The 19,128-nt window shown below is 42.1% G+C and overlaps 1 protein-coding gene and 1 pseudogene across 1 annotated transcript in view; one reads left to right on the forward strand and one right to left on the reverse strand.

Annotated features, from left to right (window-relative positions):
* LOC126412732 (guanylate cyclase soluble subunit beta-1) overlaps positions 1-19,128 on the forward strand; it is a 261,772-nt gene that overhangs the window by 64,039 nt on the left and 178,605 nt on the right. Inside the window, exon 5 of the mRNA XM_050082463.1 lies at positions 5,322-5,477. Coding sequence (XP_049938420.1) covers positions 5,322-5,477 — 156 coding nt within the window. The remainder of the gene's footprint in view (positions 1-5,321; positions 5,478-19,128) is intronic.
* Positions 6,229-6,346, reverse strand: LOC126413637 (5S ribosomal RNA; annotated as a pseudogene).

A 19,128-nucleotide genomic window follows, 5' to 3' on the forward strand; every position in this document is an offset into this window, starting at 1 on the left:
CCATTTCTATGTTATTGAAATATTGTCCTCAAGTACACCTCCTTTGCATAGATCCTGTATACCGGGCGTCTCTGCTAAGAGTCAGCAGGCACATTTTCTCTGGTGCTTCGGCAGATATTTGCAGTTTAGTTTTTCATGGTGTGGCTGGAATCAGCCCAAACAGTTACTGCTCGTCACGTCTTTTATTCGACGCCCAGTGTCGACAGAAAGTGTTGGTCTGTTTCCCATTACCAGTAAACTTAGTTTTAAATGTGAATTTTAAGTGACCATTTCGTTAAAGTGCTGCTAGACTAGGCTAGTGCGATATTCCTGTTATCGATATGAATTAAAAGGATAATAAAACTCTAAGAATGAGCAGTAGCCCAGTAGCAACTCAGTAGCTCTCTATGCTTGGTCGTAGCAGTTATTGCAGGCCAAGGCAGTGGCGTCGTTACTGAAGTACTCGTTATTCATCGAGTTTTACTGTCCCTGTTAATACATACCGTTACGACAAATATCGCACTGGACTAATGTGAAACTGCTCTGTCGAATAAACGTAAAATTCCGTGTTAAAAATAATTTTGTTTGTAATGGAAAACAAGCCTAAGATTTCCTTAGAGATCGAGCTCGCGTGAAAGACGTGATGAGCACTATTTGTTTGGACTGAGTCCATCTACACAATTCTAAAAGGAAATTGAAAATATCTACTGAAACACCAGAGAAAATGCGCCTGACGACTCATAGGAGAGACACCCTGTATACCTCTTTCACCTCCCAGCTTTGACTTTTTGCTTAGGCCTGGTGTAATTAAAACTGACATTTAGACGAGACAGACAGTAGTTAAGTAGTCAGTTATTTGCATTTTACATAGATCATTTGACCTATTCTTTAATCGAAACCATGTGGAACACGTCGGTTTGTATGATATGTATACACGACTAGTGTTAACATAAATGAACACATTATCATTTTACTGGTACTCATGCATCTACAATCAAGAACAAGGTGATTTATTTGTGACTAACAGTTTTTATAAAAATTCTGCAGTGGAATAGAAGGAGTTGTCCACGATAAATGATTTTAAATCAGATTTATGACTTACTTTTCTATTTGACAGACATTAATCTTATTGGGCAAATGGTCAATAACTTTTGTAGCTGAATTATTGAACTCCTCTCTGAGCCACTGCCAAGTTTAATAATGAGTAATAATGGTCATTTTTCCCTCTAGTGTTGTAGGTACAGGCATCACTGTTCTTCACAAATTATGGTGGATTGTAGGTGACGAATTTTATTACCGAGTATATGTGTTGTGTCGGTACAGTTTAAATGCCCAGCTGCTTGAAGAGGTACCTACATGACGACCATGAGTGAGCACCACATATTAATCTTATTGTTCGCTGTTGTGCTATCAAAACTTTCTAAGTCATGGGTTACCCTAGATAATTATTCCATAAGACATTACAAAGTTAAAATATGCAAAAACTGATAGGTATTTGATTCGTTTGCATCCATAATTAACATTTATACAAAGCGAAAAAGTAGCTGAACTGAAGTGTTTCAGAGCTCAGTAATGTCATTCTTCTAGTTCAAATTTTCGTCAGAATATACACCCAATAATTTGGAGCATGCTACCCTATTAACTGACTCCTACTCATGTGCTACATAAATTTTTGGTGTGGCTATTTGTTGTACAGAACTAAATATGATATGATTTCTCGAAAGTTACAGGAAGTCCATTTTCTGAGAACTACTTTATAGTTCTTTGGACAATATCGTTTAGCATCTTTTCTGTTGCTTTTTCTCTAATGGCAGTTATTATAACACTGGTATTGTCTGCAAAAAGTACGACTTCTGCTTGTTGAACATTAAGTGAAAGTTCATTCATACCTATTAGAAACAAGTGTGGATCTAAAATTGAAGCTTGTGGGACTGCATTTGTGATTGCTCCCTTGTCACTAAAATTTTCTACCCTTCGGAAATTGTTTGAACTATTCAGCACAACCTTTTGCGTTCTGTTTGTTACGTATGATTCAGACCATCTGTGCATAGAGCCATCAACTCCATAAAACTTGAATTTCTAGGAGATCAGCATGGTCTACATGTCCACATGCCTTGAAAATATCGCAAAATACCAACTAGCGAATTTTATTATTGAAGACTTGTGCTATATGATGAGAGAATGCATAAACAGCATGCTTAGTTGCGCAATCCTTCTGGAATCCAAAATGTGGTATGTTAACTAAATTGTTTCCAGTTAAGTAAGAGACTACTCTTGAGTACATTAATTTTTCGAATATTTTGGATAATGATGTCAGTAAGGAAAATGGACGATAATTGTTAATGACTGTATTGTCTCGTTTCTTATGGACAGGTTTGACAGTTGCTTATTTGAACCTGTCTGCAAAAATTCCCATTGCCAGTGATGCATTGCATACATCACTTATTAAGTTGGAACAAATTTTTAGAATTTTGTTACAGATTCCAAAAACACTACATGAGATTTAGTTTTTCTTGGAATTTTTAAAATTCTCGTGATTACCATGAAGGATGTTGGTGGTGGTGCCCTGATAAAAACTGGTTTGTTGAATGTCGAAGTATGTATGTTGTTAGGAAGATTGTACCGATAATTACATGGAGTCCGTGGAATCCTGCGGCAAAGAAAAATGTTAACCTCCCTACTTATAGTTGCTTAAAGTTTAGTGGAAAACCGTTTGTAATATATTCTCTTGCTTCTTTGAACTACCCTTTTAATTTTATTTTTATTGGTGCATTTAGAAAGCTGACAATAAAGATACGTCTGAGATAAGGCAAACAGGATTTAATATAATCAATTATTAAAAAGTAATATCAGAAATGTGATTGGCGGGCGCTGCTCAAGAATTATGACGTAGTAGAAAGTGCTACGTGTCCGAGATTCTTAGGCACTAACGAGGGAGGTGTGATAAGCTTCACTGCTAGCGGAAGCATGGTGGGTTTGACTTCTCGTCTAAGCTTGGTGGACTGAAGAAAACAGAGCATTATGTCTCCTTGATGCTTGGTTTCTGTTGCTATTTAACTTTGAGACTTTTGCGAATAAAATTGCAGGGGGCCATGTGTTAAAAGGAGCGGCGTATTAGACAAGCTGTCATTTGAAATGCTGTTTGAGTGTTTTTCTGAAGTCGTTAGCAGTGTGGAGGTATTAAAGCTTAACGTGTAATCACATGTTTTACTGGAATTCTCTCACTCCTGGCGATCCAGACATAATGCTACATAAAATTTTAAAAAGTTATATACAAAAATCTTTACTGCCTTGATTGTAATTTACATTACACAATTAAAACATGATGACTAGTTTTGGTTGTGTGTAACGACCATCTTCAGGTAGTTCAAAGCGTAGATACAGGTAAATATGCACTGAACAGTGTGAATGGCAAACGTCATCCAAAAACGTGCCTGAATGTTAAAAGCAACCAGACTAAAACCACATTGATGTTAAAAGCATCACCAAGGGTGAGCCACATCGTAACCTATAATCTTGCGAGACGCAGGTGAAGACAGCTGGGGGGGGGGGGGGGGGGGAGTGTCAGCAGCTGCATAAGTAGAATTGCATCGATCATCTGTTACATGCATTTTTAAAACAGGTAATACAGTAAGGAAGCTTTTGCAATGGCTACCAGAATTACAAACTGTTCCAAACCCTGGTTGGCATAAGATTAATTCGACGTAATATATAAAATAGCCGTTGTTATCCTGTTTGTACTCATTGCTGACAGAAATAGAATTAAACCAGCCCAACTAGACAAGTAAGCTGTTACCTTCGCTACTGATACTGTTCAATGACGCCAAGTCGCCGAAGTGGCGTCAAATCAAAAGAATTGCACCCGGCAATCGGTCTACCTGACGGGAGGCCCTAGTCACATGACATTTACATTTAATGCACATATACTTCCATTTATAGTCTGGATGATCTGAATGTGATTGTTATACACAACTGAAACCAGTCAACATGTTTTCATTGTCAAATTTAAGTTGTTGTCTACACAGCAATAGTTTATATATATATATATATATATATATATATATATATATATATATATATATATATATATATATAGTAAAATTGCATCCGTCATCCATTATATGCATTTGTAAAACAGGCGATACAGTTCAGTTATTCTTGTTTATAAATGAATATCTCGGTTTTAACGCTTTATAATATTTATTATATTAAACATACAGTCACAAACGATATGTCAAATGAAAGAGCAACTCAAACAGTTTTACCAAGAACCTTATAAATGTTCAATGTGAGACCCATTTGTCAAACGGCACACATCTATTTTATAGCTGAGTTTTTCCCAAACGTTGATAAGTGTGTCTTCAGTGATTGTAGCAACAGCTGTTTCAATCGGGTTTCTTAATTCAGGGAGGTCTGCTGGTAGCGAAGGCACGTACCCATGATCATTGATGAAGTCCCAAAGGAAAAAATCACATGGCGTTAGGTCGGGTGAACGTGGAGGCCATGCAAAGCAAGCCCTGTCATTGGGCCCCTTGCGGCATATCCAGCGCTTGGATACAGTGAAATTCAACCAATCGCGTACTTCGCTATGCCAGTGAGGTGGCGGACCATCTTGCTGGAAAATGAAGTTCTCTGGCTCATCTTCTTCCAACTGAGGGAAGAGCCATTGCTCTAGCGTATCAAGGTAAGACGTATAAGTTACAGTAGGTTCACCAAAATAGAAAGGCCCGTAAACTTGATGTGTGCCGTGTGACAAATAGTGCTCACATTGAACATTTATAATGTTGTTGGTAAAACTGTTGTAGTTGCTCTTTCATTTGACATATCACTTATAACTGTAAGTTTAATATAATTAATATTATAAAGTGTTAAAACCCCGATATTCATTTAAAAATATCCTGTATATTACATTAACACTAATGTCTCCTTTCCTGATGCTGTCAGGCTTCACGACTCATACTACTTTTCATGTATTTGTCGTATTTTCAGCCAACTTCCTCTCGATGTGTTTGAGCCTTTGCATGGAGTATCCAACATAATGAGCTGTACTAAGGCTCTCCTCACCCAAGCCATATTCTTTTTTTTCCGTTCCGTTCGTCGTACTTGAGTTGCTAAAGATAATACTTGCTGTTTTGCTAGATGACATAAAACTTGCTGTTCAATCGTTGCTCTGTCTTCTAACCATTGTCATACCTGAAACTGACATACTTACATTAGCTAAGAAAAGAGATTTCTACAAATGCAGACTCACTGAGAGAGGAGGCAGGCGCTGTTCCCACACACGTATAATTACGTACTGCGAGTCAGAGACGTTTGGAGTGACGCCTTCCCCTTGTCCGCAGAACCTGGACGCGCTGCACGACCACCTGGGCACGCTTTACCCGGGCATGAGGGCGCCGTCGTTCCGCTGCACGGAGCGGCCCGAGGACGGCGCGCTCGTGCTGCACTACTACTCCGACCGGCCGGGGCTCGAGTACATCGTCATCGGCATCGTCAAGGTACTCATCCACACAGCGGATCCGTCGCCAAAATGAACAGTAGAACCAGCGGAAAAGTGATCCTATTGGAGCACAAAACAGGTGAATATGTTCCTGTTCAAAAGACTCTGGCTGCAAAGTCGGCTATCACTTGCCAAAAACTTCTGCATGCGAACAAAATCGCGCTCTTTTTAACACGCAGCTCACCTCTCACTCGCAGATGCTCCCTTAACCCTAACTCGCTGACATCCACTAGTCCACAGCTGCAAGTCGCTCATACCCCTCCACTCCCAGTTTCCCATTCTCACTTACTCATTCAGCCCAACTCATTGTCATTACCTCTCTGTGTCTCTCTCACTCTCACTGTCTCCCTCTTGCCTTCTCTTTCATTCCTTCCCACTGCTGCTGTCTCTTTCCACTGTTCCTATCCCTTCCTCTTTGTAACTCTGTCCCTAGCACTAATCTGTCACTTACGACTATGTTCGACTCCTACTGTGTTCCTCTCTTTCCCTCAAACTGCTGCTCTCTGCTTTGGACTCTCTGTAACACAACCACTGTCTCCTTTTCTCACTCACTCCGTCTTCAGGCCACGGGTGGCCTACCGGGACCATCCGACCGCCGTGTCATCCTACGTGGAGGATACGGATAGGAGGGGCGTGCGGTCAGCACACCGCTCTCCCGGTCGTTATGATGGTATTCTTGACCGAAGCCGCTACTATTCGGTCGAGTAGCTCCTCAATTGGCATCATGAGGATGAGTGCACCCCGAAAAATGGCGACAGCGCATGGCGGCCCCGATGGTCACCCATCCAAGTGCCGACCACGCCCGACAGCGCTTAACTTCGGTGATCTCACGGGAACCGGTGTAACCACTGCGGCAAGGCCGTTGGCAGGTCTCCTTTTCTCTCACCATAAAAATGCGCGGGTATATTCGCATGCCAAAATTTTTGGTAAGATTTTTAAAGGTGGTAATGAACGTAGAATGAGACAGCTGGTGCCCTACTTTTCAGACAGTCTTTTAAACAGTAGAATATTGGCCTTTTTTGTACTCCGATAGGAGCACTAATCCGTTGGTTCCCGTCTGTTCACTGCTACAGCAGGTCATGTTACTCATACGAAAAGAACTTTCTGGGTCATTAATATTTTGATAGTTTACTCGCGTCGAATTTAAATAATACTGAACTAATTTTACACTTCACGCCAGATTTTACGAGCACAGAAATTTATTTTGTGCGTCAGTGCTACGACATTTGGTTCCCAGAACCCTTCTAATGATAACGGAGACACTTGAAGCATATTTCTCCATACACTTTTATAAGCCACGTTTTCGGCACACACGGGATTTTGCCTCTACAAGTAACACAATTTTGAACTCTATATCTCGGAAATGGATGAAGATACCAAGGAAAACTTCAGGTCACAGAATCTGCAGCTCAGTTATAGTATCCAAAAATCATATATCTGGGGTGTTTCTCGATAACGGATAAAGCTTTTTGGGAACAGAAGGATGCACTTCTAGATAAAAGCTTTGAAAAATAAATAAATGTCGTGTGACTAGGGCCTCCAGTTGGGTAGACTGTTCACGCTGGGTGTAAGTCTTTCGATTAGACGCCACTTCGGCGACTTGCGCGTCGATGGGGATGAAATTATGATGATTAGGACAACACAACGCCCAGCCGACCCAGTCGGGAATCGAACCCGGGCCCTTAGGACTGACATTCTGTCGCGCTGACCACTCAGCTACAGGGGGCGGACAACGCTTTGAGAAAATATAGTCAAAATTTTTGCTATTTGCCGCGTTTCATTAGTTAGGCATACGCTGCTGACGACGGGTTTTTTCGGGAACCGCGCATGAACAACTGGTGCTTCCATAAACTCCTTATGGCACACTGTAGACGACATGATGTTAGAAGAATCAAACATTTTTCTCCATTTGTTTAAGCTGGACGAAGTGTGCAATATGCAAAATTTGATCCTCTGCTGTAGGATAATTAGTGTAAGACGATACTTCCGTTGGGCTTATAAATGGTCTCTAGCCCAACGGCTAGCCAAAACTCCTGACCCTACCCTTCTGTCGCCAATAGAGCCCGAAGTATGAACCCCGGAAAAAGCCCGTTGTTATGCCCATGATTTGGAATATATTGCTAGCGTTTGCCTTCGCAGGCGTACCGATTACCGTGGGAACATGTTTCTTTCAAGTTTAGGGTGAAAGCCTACAAGTCCATCCTTTAGAATACTTAACTAGAGAAGTTCGCAAAATAGTGTTCCAAAAGCAGTTTCATAACACAATTCACTCATTAAAATATCTTTTCAGCAATACAGAAGGTTGTAAATCGTATAAATGGATGCAAGTGTGTCTAAATAAGTGTCAACGAACATTCTTCTTTGTGGTCTTGGTCCCGTGCCATCAACTAGATTGCTTGATCATTATTTTATTTGGCTACGTTAGTCGCGTAGGATGGCTGAATGTCCGTTCTGTCGCCAACCCTCTCATTCAAGCGACGTAATTACATTACCCCAACTGTCTACGTCCAGTATTATCCTATCTGATTCAAGAGAGGTCAAAACCTATATGACAAACAAAACCTGAATGAAACAAAAATTAACCTGGGGCATTCAATGACTTCAAAAGTAAAATTTTGTCAAACAATCTGAGTAAAAACCATCAGATGTTTTGATCTTATGCAAAAGCAATGAGGGGTTCGAAATCATCTGCTCACATACTCAGAGACCATATTGGCACAGAAACAGAAGATAACAGGGAGAATGCCGAAATACTGAATTCAGTCTTGCTAAAACGTTTCACTGCCGAAGACAGAAATACGGTCCCTCATTTCAAGAATTGTGCTAACGAAAGATGTATGAGACAGTCGAAATACCATCAGACTTCAAGAAGAATACAATAATTCCAATCCCAAAGAAAGCAGGTGTTGACAGATGTGAAAATTACCGAACTGTCAGTTTAATAAGTCACAGCTGCAAAATACTAACGCGAATTCTTTACAGACGAATGGAAAAACTGGTAGAAGCGGACCTCGGGGAAGATCAGTTTGGATTCCGTAGAAATGTTGAAACACGTGAGGCAATACTAACCTTACTACTTATCTTAGAAGAAAGATTAAGAAAAGGCAAACCTACGTTTCCAGCATTTGTAAACTTAGAGAAAGCTTTTGACAATGTTAACTGGAATACTCTCTTCCAAATTCTGAAGGTGGCAGGTATAAAATACAGGGAGTGAAAGGCTATTTACAATTTGTACAGAAATCAGATGGCAGTTATAAGAGTCGAGGGGCATGAAAGGGAAGCAGTGGTTGGAAAAGGAGTGAGACAGGGTTGTAGCCTCTCCCCGATGTTATTCAATCTGTATATTGAGCAAGCAGTAAAGGAAACAAAAGAAAAATTCGGAGTAGGTATTAAAATTCATGGAGAAGAAGTAAAAACTTTGAGGTTCGCCGATGACATTGTAATTCTGTCAGAGACAGCAAAGGACTTGGAAGAGCAGTTGAACGGAATGGACAGTGTCTTGAAAGGAGGATATAAGATGAACATCAACAAAAGCAAAACGAGGATAATTGAATGTAGTCGAATTAAGTCAGGTGATGCTGAGGCAATTAGATTAGGAAATGAGACACTTAAAGTAGTAAAGGAGTTTTGCTATTTGGGGAGCAAAATAACTGATGATGGTCGAAGTAGAGAGGATATCAAATGTAGGCTGGCAATGGCTAGGAAATCGTTTCTGAAGAAGAGAAATTTGTTAACATCGAGTATAGATTTAAGTGTCAGGAAGTCGTTTCTGAAAGTATTTGTATGGAGTGTAGCCATGTATGGAAGTGAAACATGGACGATAACTAGTTTGACAAGAAGAGAATAGAAGCTTTCGAAATGTGGTGCTACAGAAGAATGCTGAAGATAAGGTGGGTAGATCACGTAACTAAAGAGGAGGTTTGTGGCACAACTTGACTAGAAGAAGGGATCGGTTGGTAGGGCATGTTTTGAGGCATGAAGGTATCACAAATTTAGCATTGGAGGGCAGCATGGAGGGTAAAAATCGTAGAGGGAGACCAAGAGATGAATACACTAAGGAGATTCAGAAGGATGTACGTTGCAGTAGGTACTGGGAGATGAAGAAGCTTGCACAGGATAGAGTAGCATGGTGAGCTGCATCAAACCAGTCTCAGGATCGAAGACCACAACAACAACAAACTAACGAAATGGCAGGTCTTGAGATAACCGATCGTGGAAAAGCAGCTAAAATCGCTCAATAGTGGAAAGGCATCAGGACCACACGAGATACCTATAGGTTTCAACAAATATTATTAGAAAGAATGTCCTCCCCTACTGCCAGCAGTTTATCATTGATCGTTGGGACAACGATGGGTACCTGACGACCGGAAAAAAAGCTTAGATCATTTCTGTTTTCAAGAACGGTCATAGAACAAGTGCGCATAATTATAGGCCTATATCGCTGACGCCAGTCTGCTGTAGAATTATGGAATATGTTTTATGGTCAAGAGTTATGACGTTTTTGGAATGCCAAAAAGTAATCCCCTCTATAAACGCCAACATAAATTCCGTAAACATAGGTCTTGCGAAACTCTGTCCGCTCTGTTCCCCCTTAAGATCCATAGCGGTGTAGATAACGGCTCCCAAGTAGATGCAGCTTTCATTGATTTCAGGAAAGATCTGACACCGTTCCGCAATGCCGTTTACTGAAAAAAAATTATTAGCTTCTCGAGTCTCACACAAGGTTTGCGACTGTATGCAAGACAAGTATTCCTAGCAGGTGTCACTCAACACGTCTCTCTTAACGGAACATTATCGACAGACGACAATGAAATTTCTGGAGCACCCCAACGAAGTGTGATAGAACCTTTGCTCTTTACAGTGTATGCAGGTGATGTAGTAGAAAGCGTCGAAAGCTCTTTAAGACTATTCGCAAATGATACAGTTGTCTGTTATAATGCAGTAGTGCCAGGAGACAGTGTCGATTTGCAGAGTGACCCGCAGAGGGCTGATGATCAGTGGTGCAGGACCTGCATGTGACCCTGAACGTAAATAAATGTAACACGTTCTACATCTACATCTACATTTATACTCCGCAAGCCACCCAACGGTGTGTGGCGTAGGGCACTTTACGTGCCACTGTCATTACCTCCCTTTTCTGTTCCAGTCGCGTATGGTTCGCGGGAAGAACGACTGTTTGAAAGCCTCTGTGCGCGCTCGAATCTCTCTAATTTTACATTCGTGATCTCCTCGGGAGGTATAAGTAGGGGAAAGCAATATATTCGATACCTCATCCAGAAACGCACCCTCTCGAAACCTGGCGAGCAAGCTACACCGCGATGCAGAGCGCCTCTCTTGCAGAGTCTGCCACTTGAGTTTGCTAAACATCTCCGTAACGCTATCACGGTTACCAAATAACCCTGTGACGAAACGCGCCGCTCTTCTTTGGATCTTCTCTATCTCTTCCGTCAACCCGATCTGGTACGGATCCCACACTGATGAGCAATACTCAAGTATATGTCGAACGAGTGTTTTGTAAGCCACCTCCTTTGTTGATGGACTACATTTTCTAAGGACCCTCCCAATGAATCTCAACTTGGTACCCGCCATACCAACAATTAATTTTATATGATCATTCCACTTCAAATCGTTCCGCACGCATACTCCCAGATATTTTACAGAAGTAACTGCTACCAGTGTTTGTTCCGCTATCATGTAATCATACAATAAAGGATCCTTCTTTCTATGTATTCGCAATGCATTACATTTGTCTATGTTAAGGGTCAGTTGCCTCTTCCTACACCAAGTGCCTATCCGCTGCAGATCGTCCTGCATTTCGCTACAATTTTCTAATGCTGCAACATCTCTGTATACTACAGCATCATCCGCGAAAAGCCGCATGGAACTTCCGACACTATCTACTAGGTCATTTATATATATTGTGAAAATTAATGGTCCCATAACACTCCCCTGTGGCATGCCAGACGTTACTTTAACGTCTGTAGACGTCTCTCCACTGATAACAACATGCTGTGTTCTGTTTGCTAAAAACTCTTCAATCCAGCCACACAGCTGGTCTGATATTCCGTAGGCTCTTACTTTGTTTATCAGGCGACAGTGCGGAACTGTATCGAACGCCTTCCGGAAGTCAAGGAAAATAGCATCTACCTGGGAGCCTGTATCTAATACTTTCTGGGTCTCATGAACAAATAAAGCGAGTTGGTTCTCACACGATCGCTGTTTCCGGAATCCATGTTGATTCCTACAGAGTAGATTCTGGGTTTCCAAAAACGACATGATACTCGAGCAAAAAACATATTCTAAGGTTCTACAACAGATCGATGTCAGAGATATAGGTCTATAGTTTTGCGCATCTGCTCGACGACCCTTCTTGAAGACTGGGACTACCTGTGCTCTTTTCCAATCATTTGGAACCTTCCGCTCCTCTAGAGACTTGCGGTACACGGCTATTAGAAGGGGGGCCAGTTCTTTCGCGTACTCTGTGTAGAATCGAATTGGTATCCCGTCAGATCCAGTGGATTTTCCTCTGTTGAGTGATTCCAGTTGCTTTTCTATTCCTTGGACACTTATTTCGATGTCAGCCATTTTTTAGTTTGTGCGAGGATTTAGAGAAGGAACTGCAGTGCGGTCTTCCTCTGTGAAACAGCTTTGGAAAAAGGTGTTTAGTATTTCAGCTCTACGCGTGTCATCCTCTGTTTCAATGCCATCATCATCCCGGAGTGTCTGGATATGCTGTTTCGAGCCACTTACTGATTTAACGTAAGACCACAACTTCCTAGGATTTTCTGTCAAGTCGGTACATAGAATTTTACTTTCGAATTCACTGAACGCTTCACGCATAGCCCTCCTTACGCAACTTTGACATCGTTTAGCTTCTGTTTGTCTGAGAGGTTTTGGCTGCGGTTAAACCTGCAGTGAAGCTCTCTTTGCTTTCGCAGTAGTTTCCTAACTTTGTTGTTGAACCACGGTGGGTTTTTTCCGTCCCTCACAGTTTTACTCGGCACGTACCTGTCTAAAACGCATTTTACGATTGCCTTGAACTTTTTCCATAAACACTCAACATTGTAAGTGTCGGAACAGAAATTTTCGTTTTGATCTGTTAGGTAGTCAGAAATCTGCCTTCTATTACTCTTGCTAAACAGATAAACCTTCCTCCCTATTTTTTAAATTCCTATTATCTTCCATATTCAGAGATGCTGCAACGGCCTTGTGATCACTGATTCCCTGTTCTGCACTTACAGAGTCGAAAAGTTCGGGTCTGTTTGTTATCAGTAGGTCCAAGATGTTATCTCCACGAGTCGGTTCTCTGTTTAATTGCTCGAGGTAATTTTCGGATAGTGCACTCAGTATAATGTCACTCGATGCTCTGTCCCTACCACCCGTCCTAAACATCTGAGTGTCCCAGTCCATATCTGGTAAATTGAAATCTCCACCTAAGACTATAACATGCTGAGAAAATTTATGTGAAATGTATTCCAAATTTTCTCTCAGTTGTTCTGCCACTAATGCTGCTGGGTCGGGAGGTCTGTAAAAGGAGCCAATTATTAACCTAGCTCGGTTGTTGAGTGTAACCTCCACCCATAATAATTCACAGGAACTATCCAATTCTACTTCACTACAGGATAAACTACTACTAACAGCGACAAACACGCCACCACCAGTCGCATGCAATCTATCCCTGCTAAACACCGCCTGCGCCTTCGTAAAAATTTCGGCAGAATTTATCTCTGGCTTCAGCCAGCTTTCTGTACCTATAACGATTTCAGCTTCGGTGCTTTATATCAGCGCTTGAAGTTCCGGTACTTTACCAATGCAGCTTCGACAGTTTACAATTACAATACCGATTGCGGCTTGGTCCCCGCATGTCCTGACTTTGCCCCACACCCTTTGAGGCTGTTGTCCTTTCTGTACTTGCCCAAGGCCATCTAACCTAAAAACCCGCCCAGTCCACGCCACACAACCCCTGCTACCCGTGTAGCCGCTTGCTGCGTGTAGTGGACTCCTGACCTATCCAGCGGAACCCGAAACCCCACCACCATATGGCGCAAGTCGAGGAATCTGCAGCCCACACGGTCGCAGAACCGTCTCAGTCTCTGATTCAGACCCTCCACTCGGCTCTGTACCAAAGGTCCGCAGTCAGTCCTGTCGACAATGCTGCAGATGGTGAGCTCTGCTTTCATCCCGCTAGCGAGACTGGCAGTCTTCACCAAATCAGATAGCCGCCGGAAGCCAGAGGATTTCCTCCAATCCATAGCGGCACACATCATTGGTGCCGACATGAGCGACCACCTGCAGATGGGTGCACCCTGTACCCTTCATGGCATCTGAAAGGACCCTTTCCACATCTGGAATGATTCCCCCCTGTATGCACACGGAGTGCAGCACATTGGTTTTCTTCCCCTCTCTTGCTGCCATATCCCTAAGGGGCCCCATTACGCGCCTGACATTGGAGCTCCCAACTACCAGTAAGCCCACCCTCTGCGACCGCCCGGATCTTGCAGACTGAGGGGCAACCTCTGGAACAGGACAAGCAGCCATGTCCAGCCGAAGTTCAGTATCAGCCTGAGACAGCGCCTGAAACCGGTTCGTCAGACAAACTGGAGAGGCCTTTCGTTCAGCCCTCCGGAATGTCTTTCGCCCCCTGCCACACCTCGAGACGACCTCCCACTCTATCACAGGGGAGGGATCAGCCACAATGTGGGTAGTATCCCGGGCAGCCACAGTCGTAGACCGATCGGGGGATGCCTGGGACGAGCTGGCCGTCTCCGACAAACCCCCATCCGGACCCCCACAGTGACGACCATTGGCAACAGCCTCAAGCTGTGTGACCGAAGCCAACACTGCCTGAAGCTGGGAGCGAAGGGATGCCAACTCAGCCTGCATCCCAACACAGCAGTTGCAGTCCCTATCCATGCTAAAAATTGGTGTGCAGAGAACGTCTGGACTAATGTACAGAGAGAAAAAACAAATCGACACAAAATTTAAACGGTTATTAAAATACAAGATTGCTTAGTATATGCAGTAATGCAGATACTTGCGCACTGCTGATACACTGCTCGGCGGCAGAAGGAGACTACGCGATTTTACACTATTCAGGTACTAAAACGCGATGCCACAACTCTCAAATACTATAATACGCCAGAAATTTATGAATTAAACAGTGCAAGTACCAAAAACACGCAAAGAACTTAATTAAACTATGTAACAAATAACTGAGCTAGGAGTATACGACTTTCTGCTGGCAGCTGCTCATCTAACGGCGGCAGGGAGCACACTGGCTGTGACCAACCGACACTGGCCGTTCAAAACAAAAACAGAAGACAGACGACTACGCGAATTTACACTATTCAGGTACTAAAACGCGATGCCACAACTCTCAAATACTATAATACGCCAGAAATTTATGAATTAAACATTGCAAGTACCAAAAACACGCAAAGAAATTAATTGAACTATGTAACAAATAAGTGAGCTAGGAGTATACAACTTTCTGCTGGCAGCTTCTTATCCAACGGCGGCAGGGAGCACACTGGCTGTGACCAACCGACATTGGCCGTTCAAAACAAAAACATAAGACAGACGACTGCGCGAATTTACACTATTCAGATACTAAAACGCGATGCCACAACTCTCAAATACTACATAATACGCCCGAAATTTATGAATTAAACAATGCAAGTACCAAAAACACGCAAAGAAATTAATAATTAAACTATGTAACAAATAACTGAGCTAGGAGTATACGACTTTCTGCTGGCAGCTGCTCATCTAACGGCGGCAGGGAGCACGTTCCACATACAAAGGAAAATAAAGTCACTACTGTACAACTACGCTATTGATGAGAAACTGTAGGAAACAATACCTGTCTCAAAATATCTAGGAGTAACAATCCAGAGCGACATGAAGTGGAACAACCACATAAAGCAATGCGGTACCAGACTGAGATTCACAGGAGGAATCTTAACGGAATGTATCTCGTCCATTATGGAAGCGACATACAAGGCGCTTGTTCGACCGAATACTTGAATAATGTTCCTCTGTGTGGGATCCTTACCGAGAGGGACTGAAAGAGATAGGGAAGACCAACGAAGAGCGGCACGCTTCCTCTCGGGGTCGTTTAGTCGGGGCGAGAGTTTTAGTGAGATGCGTAACAAACTCCAGTGTCACACATTAAAAGAAAGGCAACGTGCATCACGGGAAGATTTACTACTGAAATTGCGGGAGAGTACTTCCGGGAGGAGTCGGAAATCATATTAGTCCCTCCCATATACATCTCGAAAAATGATCACGAAGAGAAAATTCGAGAAATTAGAGCTAATACAGGCGCTTACCGACAGTCATTCTTCCCACGAGCCATTTGCGAGTGGAACAGCGAAGAGGAGGATCAGTTATTGGTACCAGAAGTGCCCTCTGACATGCACCGTTAGGAGGCTTGGGGAGTGTTTCGTACGTCGCTTATGTATTGTACGACCAAGTCGACATTTCAGCTCATTAGTTTCTAGGAATTTGTTTTCTTTTGGCACTACGAATAAACCATTGTTGAAGAGGGGCAGCAGCCTTTTCAGTAGTTGCAGGGGCCACAGACTAGATGATTGAGTGAACTGGCCTTGTAACATCAACCAAAACAGCATCGCTGTGCTGGTACTGTGAACGGCTGTAAGCAAGCAAAAACTGCAGCCAAAATTGTTCTCGAGTTGATGCAGCTTTACTGTATGGTTCAATGATGATGTCGTCCCCTTGGGTAAAATATTCCGGAGGCAAAATAGTCCCCCATTCGGATCTCCGGGCTGGGACTCCTCAGGAGGACGTAATTAAAAGGAGAAACAAAGCTAGCTTTCTACGGATCGGAGCGTGGAATGTCAGGTCCCTTAATGGGGAAGGTAGGTTAGAAAATTTAAGAAGGTAAACGGATAGGATGAAGGCAGATATAGTAGAAATTAGTGAAGTTCGGTGGATGAAGGAATAGGACTTCTGATGAGATGAATACATGGTTATAAATAGCAAATCAAATAGGAATAATGCAGGAGCAGGTTAAATAATGAATAAAATAGGAACGTGGATAAGCTACTACGAGCAGCATAGTGAACGCGTTATTATAGCCAAGACAGACACGAAGCCCACGCCTACCACTGCAGCACAAGTTTATTTGCCAAATGGTCCGCAGATGATGAAGAGATTGAAGAAATGTATGATGAGATAAAAGAAGTTATTCAGATATTTAAGGGAGACGAAACTTTAGTTGTCATGGGGGACTGGAATTCGACAGTAGGAAAAGGAAGAGAAGGAAAAGTAGTAGGTGAATATGGACTGCGGGTAAGGAATGAAAGAGGAGGCCGTCTGGTAAAATTTTTCACAGAGAATAACTTAATCATCAATAAAACTTGGTTTAAGAATCATGAAAGAAGGTTTTATATGCGGAGGAGGCCTGGAGACACCGGAATGTTTCAGACTGATTGTATAATCGTAAGACAGAGATTGTAAGACATTTCCAGACGCAGATGTGGGCTCTGACCACAATTTACTGGTTATGAACTGTAGATTAAAACCGCAGATATTGTAAAAAGGTAGAAATTTAAGGAGGACCTGGACCTGGATCAACTGAAAGAACCAGAGGTTATAGCCAGTTTCAGAGGGAGCATTAGGGAGACTGTAAAGAGAAGGGGAAAAGAATACAGCAGAAGAAGAATGGGTTGCTTTGAGAGATGAAATATTGAAATCAGCACAGGATCAAGTGGGTAAAAATACGACGGGTAGTAGACAATGTTGACTGGAATAATTTCTTTCAGTTTCTCAAACTAGCAAGGGCAAGTTAAAGGAGTGAAAGGATATTTACAGTTTGTGCAGAAACCATATGGCAGTTATAAGAATCAGGGGCACGAAAGGGAAACAGTGGTTGAGAAGGGAGTGAGTTAGGTTTGTAGTCTGCCCCCGATGTTGTTCAGTCTGTATACTGCAGAAGCAATGAAGGAAACAAAAGAAAAATTGGGAGTAGGAATTAAAATCCAGGTAGAAGATATAAAAACATTGAGAATTGCCGGTGACATTGTGATTCTCTCAGAGACAGCAAAGCAACAATTGAAAGGAAAGGACAATATCTTGAAAGGAGGATGTAAGACTAGCGTCGAAAAATGCAAAACGAGGGTAATGGAATGTAGTCGAATTAAATCAGGTGATGCTGAGGCAATTACATTAGTAAATGAGACACTTAAAGCAGTACATGAGTTTTACTATCTGGGCGCCAAATAACTGATAACGGTCGAAGTAGAGAAAATATAAAATGTAGACTGTCGATGCGGAGGAAAGCGTTGCTGAAGAAGAGGAATATGTTAACATCAAGTATAGATTTAAGTGTCAGAAAGTCTTTTGTGAAAGTATTTGTATGGAGTGTAGCCATGGAAGTGAAACAAGGCCGATAAACAACACAGACAACAAGAGAATAGAAGCTTTTGAAATGTGCTGCAACAGAACAAATGCTGAAGATTAGATGGGTAAATCACGTAACTAATGAGGAGGTCCTGAATAGAATTGGGGAGAAGAGGAATTTTTGGCACAACAAGAGATCTGCTGGTAGTACACGTTCTGAGTCATCAAGGGATCACCAATTTAGCATTGGAGGGAAGCGTAGAGGGTAGAAATCGTAGAGGGAGACCAAGAGATGAATACACTAAGCAGATTCAGAAGGATATAGGGTGCTGTAGCTTTTCGGAGATGACGAGGGATGCACAGGATAGAGTAGCATGGAGAGCTGCATCAAACTAGTCTTTGGGCTGAAGACCACAACAAAAACAAAATTATCCTACTGCATTATTACCTCTGTATGTATCACGATGTCTTCAGACGTACCGCCAACTTCGTCACTTAATCCGTCTTCACTATTGTCGTTGACTGCAGACGAATGAAGAATGGTAATATTGTCTTAGAAATTGTACAGTGTCATGTCAGTCAGTGGTTTACGTTGTAACCTCCCAACAGAAAAATTACGTAACCTCCCTACAGTAAAAATATAATTATTTATATCATTCACATTCAGTGTAAGTCCCCAACAGATAAATTCCGTAAACTATCAATAATACAGTGTGACTAATTTCACTAAAAAAAATGTGACGAGACTAATCTCCCAATTAAAATTGTGACTCACTTATAACCTTTCAATAACTGACTGTGAATTTAAACTGGTAAATTTTCGACGTCAGCAGTGCAGCGTCATGGCCCTGAAAGATCGTACTGAATAAATTGAAAATTCTTACCTCAGTCAAGTCGCCGGATAACGCGTATATATCTGCTCCTATATGAAACTAAACTTGTCTGGCACAGCCCTGTGCAATGCTGGCCGATAGATTTGTCATGTATAAAAAGAAACAACTGATTTTTCTTTACAATGATCAGGATGACCATGGATTGGAGAAATTAGTAAATTCTTGAAATTGAGATGAATAATTGTCAAAAGTTAATTTTTTATGAGAAAGTTTATTATTAAGAGATTTTTAAAACATTTTGCATGAGACCTGATATAACAATAGTACATATGCGCGAGGGTGCTTTTACCTTATACTAAAATGCTCAGGCTCCGCCATCGCTCCCCACGACCGGCCCAGCCAACTCCACACACACGACTCCTAGCAACTACTTACTCCTACTGCTACACAGTT

The sequence above is a fragment of the Schistocerca serialis genome, chromosome 7 (assembly GCF_023864345.2).
Source record: "Schistocerca serialis cubense isolate TAMUIC-IGC-003099 chromosome 7, iqSchSeri2.2, whole genome shotgun sequence".
Classification (NCBI taxonomy): Eukaryota; Metazoa; Arthropoda; class Insecta; order Orthoptera; family Acrididae; genus Schistocerca; species Schistocerca serialis.